The sequence below is a fragment of the Galeopterus variegatus genome, unplaced genomic scaffold, assembly GCF_000696425.1.
Source record: "Galeopterus variegatus unplaced genomic scaffold, G_variegatus-3.0.2 Scaffold11387, whole genome shotgun sequence".
Classification (NCBI taxonomy): domain Eukaryota; kingdom Metazoa; phylum Chordata; class Mammalia; order Dermoptera; family Cynocephalidae; genus Galeopterus; species Galeopterus variegatus.
In genome coordinates this window covers 10,400-16,105 of record NW_007737498.1, presented here as the reverse complement: position 1 = coordinate 16,105, position 5,706 = coordinate 10,400, and the positions used below count along the sequence as shown (strand labels likewise).

Here is a 5,706-nt window from a genome sequence, read left to right as displayed (position 1 = left end):
ACAATGCGGTGGCAGAGAAAATTAAAGTGGTGTGTTGGAGACAGCGGGTGGCCATGGGGACACAGAGGTAAGACGCCCAAAAGCTTCCCGTCCGACACTTTCCGTGCAGTCCGCCGGGCTCGCTGAGCGGGGGGCGGGGGACCTGTCTGAGACCACTCCCTCAGGCCCTAGGTGACCTGCGCAGTGACGAGCACTGAGGGCTGGCGCCGCCCCGCCTCTCCAGGGGCTGCCTTCCACTGTGCTGGGCATCTCGCCTGCAGACCTTGCCACCACCACTACCAGAGACAGCCTCCTGCTCTCCTGCATTCCTGACCTTACAGCTTGAACCAGCCAGGCGGCAGCGCGCTCCAATGCCTACCTGGCATTCAGTCCCCGACTCTGGTGAGTGCTCCCCACCTATTTCTCCTCCGCTGTTCTGCTTCTCCATTTAAAATCTTCACTTTACAGATAAGGAAAGAAGCTTCAGGTGTTTCTTGAAAGATGAGGGTTAAATGATTTAAAGAGAGAGAAAAAGAGGCTCGACCCGTGCAATCTCTACCGCACAAAGCCAACCTTCGGGTCTGCTCTGTAGCCCCTGCCGGTGCCTGCACCTAGTCCACCTGGGGACCCCATCCTGAAAAAGCGTGTGTCCTCCCTAACAGGCTGCTCCACTTGCCTGGAAATGTCCTTCCTGGTGTGTGGACGCCCCTTAGCATCACAGGGGACCAGCTGCCAGGCAGACACTCTGACAACGTTGCAGGTTACAACTCTCATCTCTCCTGTCTCTTCCTTCCTAGGCATCTCCTACTGCCGCCTGAGTCCGGGAGAAGTTGGGCAGGAGTCTCCCCGCCGATTCCCCAAAATGGGCAACGCTTGCCTTCGCTTCAAGGAAAGGCTGATGCAGCGGCTGCGACCCCAGCCCCCCCTGCTTGTTTTCCGTAACTTCATGTCCCACACGAGGAGCAAAGATTTTCGCGTGGTGCTGCTCGGCCCCGCCGGCGTGGGCAAGAGTGCGCTGGTGCAGAGGCGGGTGCGCGGCACTTTCCGAGACACCTACCTGCCCACCATTGAAGATACCTACCGCCAGGTGCAGGGCTGCAACCACGCCATGGGTGCCCTGCACATCACCGACACCACTGGCGGCCACCGCTACCCAGATCTGCTGCGCCTTGCCATTTCCAAGGGCCATGCCTTCGTCCTGGTCTACTCAGTCACCAAGAAGGAAACCCTGGAGCAGCTGAAGCCCTTCTATGAGCTGATCCGCGCGATCAAAGGCAGCGATCTGCATAAGTGTCCTATTGTGCTGGTGGGCAACAAGAGAGATGACAGGTACCACAGGGAGCTGACCCTCAAAGATGGTGCTGCTCGTGCGCGGGAGTGGAATTGCGCTTTCCTGGAGACGTCGGCCAAGTTGGATGTCAACGTGCAAGAGCTGTTCTACATGCTGCTGAACCACGAGAACCCTGATGCCTGCCCCGAGAGTCCTGAGAAGAAATCCCAGAAGCCCAAGGCCACCGAGAAGCTGCTTGGCAAGTGCATCATCATGTAAGCCCAGGGTGGTAAAAGCCGACGGTATCCTGTAGTGTGCAGAAAACAGAGAGCAATCCCGTCCTTCTGTCACCTGTACTGACTGATAATTGTGATGTGAATTGGGGTATAACATCTAGATGTCCATACATGTGCCTTGTATGTTGATAACTTTTAGTTCTCTCAGGCAAGACAACTCAGATGGTTAAAACATTAGCATTTGTGGAAAAGAGGAGAAAAGGAGCATGATGCATTTAAAATAAGACCTTTAACATAAATTTAGAAAGAGAAACGTTTTAGAAAGAATAAAATACAAAAATATTTTGAAAGATGCCACAGCCCTTTTGTAACCCTTGTTTTGTGTATTATTTGTAAACATGTCAATTTTTGTAAATGTGTTGTCATACCTTTCCACTGTGTATTTATTGTTAAAAAATTTGTTTCACAACAGCTTTCAAATATTGCTATGAGATAGATGTGCTAAACAAAACTTAAAAAATAAATGTCATATAGATTGATCATTGGGATTAGAAGCAGAGACAATTATGAAAGTGGAACTTGCTCAGGAAGATGTGGTAACTGTTCCTAAGTCAACAAAAATGTTCGGGTATTCCACATAGTTTTAAAAAGTGTAACCGGTTCTTGAATTAATAAAGCTTTTCCTACATGCAATCAGCTGTAAGAATGTTTTTCTTTCCTGACAATAAAAAGAATTTGCTCATTGAATTAAAATTTAAACCACATCTGTTAAGGTTTCTTTCGACAACTTCACACATGGATGCCTCTTCCCTCTTGCAATTAATCAGTGGGGGGAGGGAATGGTGTTGAAGGGGGTCCCTGCAATGCAGAGCTGGTTTATATCCATAACCTTCCTGAGACTGACATCCAGAAGAACTCCAGGCATCTCTGAAGAGGATGGTCAGTGTGTTGGTTTGTCAGAGAATGCAAGTTAAAAGTAAACCCCAGTGTGTTGGTTTGTCAGAGAATGCAAGTTAAAAGTAAACCCCATCTTTCTGTTGTCTCAAAAGCCTTTCTCAAGGAGTACTGGATATACAGGGTGGGAAGGGAGGTGGAAGGTAAGGGGAGAAATGGGTGGGATTAGAAATTCAAGAAACTTCCTCATAAAGCAGTTTTCCTTAAAAAAATTTATTTTTGAGAATCATTTTTAGAGTGAGAGAGTACAAAAATACACATATCCTAGCTTTTCAGATTTTTTAATTTGGGGTAAGTCAAGGGAAGAGGCCTGTGATTTTTGCTCATTGAACAAATATCTATTGAATAATTTACATGTGTTTCCTGGAACGAAGCACACTGTGGAGAGGAATCTTAAAAAACTATGTTATAGTATAGACAGATTTTCCAGCTGAGAAAATCCATTCAGTGGCTCCTTTTAAAATAATCAGTTATTTCAATTTTCCCCTATTTCCTTTTGTAGCAGTTATTCTCAGAAACTGGAAAATACCTGAGTGACTCTGCCATATACCATTTTATGAATTTATTTTTTAAAAGACAATGCTTCGCCAAAGACTCCAATGGAGTAATTTCGATATTATAAGAAAATACCTTGGCTATTTTAAATGATAATTCTCCTAGAAAAATGTGCTGCATTCATTGCTGCTCATGTAGATGAGCAAAGTGATTATTAAGGATTTGAGTGGCAAATACTAACCTTTACAAAGGGAAGGACATGTTTTTCATGTTACAGACAATGCTTAGTAAAAAAGTAAAAATATTTTAAGACAGCAAATATTTATATAGTCTGTCTACATGCCAGTGTTTCTATATTATAGAAAACATATGAGTCTTCCATGTTCTATGTCATTTAATCAAACAATCCAAGNACCTGCCCACCATTGAAGATACCTACCGCCAGGTGCAGGGCTGCAACCACGCCATGGGTGCCCTGCACATCACCGACACCACTGGCGGCCACCGCTACCCAGATCTGCAGCGCCTTGCCATTTCCAGGGGCCATGCCTTCGTCCTGGTCTACTCAGTCACCAAGAAGGAAACCCTGGAGCAACTGAAGCCCTTCTATGAGCTGATCCGCAAGATCAAAGGCAGCGATCTGCATAAGTGTCCTATCGTGCTGGTGGGCAACAAGAGAGATGACAGGTACCACAGGGAGCTGACCCTCAAAGATGGTGCTGCCCGTGCGCTCGAGTGGAATTGCGCTTTCCTGGAGACGTCGGCCAAGTTGGATGTCAACGTGCAAGAGCTGTTCTACATGCTGCTGAACCACGAGAACCCTGACGCCTGCCCCGAGAGTCCTGAGAAGAAATCCCAGAAGCCCAAGACCACCGAGAAGCGGCTTGGCAAGTGCATCATCATGTAAGCCCAGAGTGGTAAAAGCCGACGGTATCCTGTAGTGTGCAGAAAACACAGAGTAATCCCGTCCTTCCGTCACCTATACTGACTGATAATTGTGCTGTGAATTGGGCTATAACATCCAGATGTCCATACATGTGCCTTGTATGTTGATAACTTTTATTTCTCTCAGGCAGGACAATTCAGATGGTTAAAGCATTAGCATTCGTGGAAAAGAGGAGAAAAGGAGCACGATGCATTTAAAGTAAGACTTTGTACATAAATTTAGAAAGAGAAACGTTTTAGAAAGAATAAAATACAAAAATGTTTTGAAAGATACCACAGCCCTTTTGTAACCCTTGTATTGTGTATTATTTATAAACATGTCAATTTTTGTAAATGTGTTTTCATATCCTTCCACTGTGTATTTATTGTTAAAAAATGTGTTTCACAGCAGCTTTCAAATATTGCTATGAGATAGATGTACTAAACAAAACTTAAGAAAAATAAATCCCCTATAGATTGATCATTGGGATTGGAAGCGGAGACAATTATGAAAGTGGAACTTGCTCACAAACATGTGGTAGCTGTTCCTAAGTCATTATGAAATGTTTCGGTATTCCACATTGTTTTAAAAAGTGTAACCGCTGTTAACTTAATAAAGATTTTCCTGCATGCAATCAGCTGTAAGAATGTTTTTCTTTACTGACAATAAACAATAATTGCTCATTGCATTAAAATTTAAATCACACCTGTTAAGGCTTCTTTCGACAACTTCACACATGGATGCCCCTTCCCCCTTGCAATTAGTCAGTGGGGGGAGGGAATGGTTTTGCAGGGGGTCCCTGCAATGCAGAGCTGGTTTATATCCATAATCTTCCCAAGACTGACATCCAGAAGAACTCCAGGCATCTCTGAAAAGGATGGTCAGTGTGTTGGTGTGTCAGAGAAAGCAAGTTAAAAGTAAACCTCATCTTTCTGTTGTCTCAAAAGCCTTTCTCAAGGAGTACTGGATATACAGGGTGGGAAGGGAGGTGGAAGGTAAGGGGAGAAATGGGTGGGATTAGAAATTCAAGAAACTTCCTCATAAAGCAGTTTTCTTTAAAAAGTAATTTTATATTTGAGCATAATATTTTGAGTCAGAGAGTACATAAATACACATATCCTTGCTTTTGAGTATATTTCAATTCACGGGAAATCAATGGGAGAGCCCCATGATTTTTGCACATTTAACAAATATCTATTGAATAATTTACATTTGTTTCCTGGAACGAAGCACACTGTTGAGAGGAATCTTAAAAAACTATGTTATAGTAGTATAGACAGATTTTCCAGCTGAGAAAATCCATACAGTGGCTTCTTTCAAAATAATCAGTTATTTCAATTTTCCCCTATTCACTTTTGTAGCAATTATTCTCAAAAACTGGAAAATACCTGAGTGACTCTGCCATATAGCTCTCTATGAATTCATTTTTTAAAAGACAATGCTTAGCCAAAGGCTCCAATGGAGTAATTTCTAAATTATAAGAAAATACCTTGGCTATTTTAAACGATAATTTTCCTTGAAAAATGTGCTGCATTCATTGCTGCTTTGGAAAGGGAAGGACATGTTTTTCATGTTACAGACAATGCTTAGTAAAAAAATAAAAATATTATAAGACAGCAAATATTTATATAGTCTGTCTACATGCCAATGTTTCTATAGTGTAGAAAACATATTAGTCTTCCCACATGCCAGTGTTCTATATTATATTATTTGATCCTCAATCCAAGGAAGTGGACACTGTCATGCCTGTTGTGCAGATGAGAACACTGATAATTGTCACAAAACTGGTAAGTGGCAGAGCCAGTATCTGAATCAAAGCTTTTGCTCCAGAGTTGGTGCTCTCAACC

At 43.4% G+C, this 5,706-nt stretch overlaps 2 protein-coding genes across 2 annotated transcripts; both read left to right on the top strand.

Moving 5' to 3' along the window:
- Positions 1 to 227: 227 nt before the first annotated feature.
- Positions 228 to 2,178, top strand: LOC103610601 (GTP-binding protein Di-Ras3-like). Its single transcript, XM_008594737.1, has 2 exons — positions 228 to 381; positions 777 to 2,178. The coding sequence occupies exons 1-2, from the start codon at positions 351 to 353 to the stop codon at positions 1,526 to 1,528; spliced, it is 783 nt and encodes a 260-aa protein (XP_008592959.1). The 5' UTR covers positions 228 to 350; the 3' UTR covers positions 1,529 to 2,178.
- On the top strand, positions 2,052 to 4,493 carry LOC103610602 (GTP-binding protein Di-Ras3-like). The gene is made up of 2 exons (XM_008594738.1): positions 2,052 to 2,081; positions 3,347 to 4,493. Exons 1-2 carry the CDS (start codon positions 2,052 to 2,054, stop codon positions 3,839 to 3,841), a joined length of 525 nt encoding a protein of 174 aa, XP_008592960.1. The 3' UTR covers positions 3,842 to 4,493.
- Positions 4,494 to 5,706: the final 1,213 nt, after the last annotated feature.

Excerpts from the sequence above, each read along its gene's own strand:
- LOC103610601 (XM_008594737.1), top strand. The coding sequence starts at position 351 with ATGCCTACCTGGCATTCAGTCCCCGACTCTG. Across the intron at positions 382-776 it reads GCATTCAGTCCCCGACTCTG|GCATCTCCTACTGCCGCCTG; the intron begins GTGAGTGCTCCC and ends CTTCCTTCCTAG.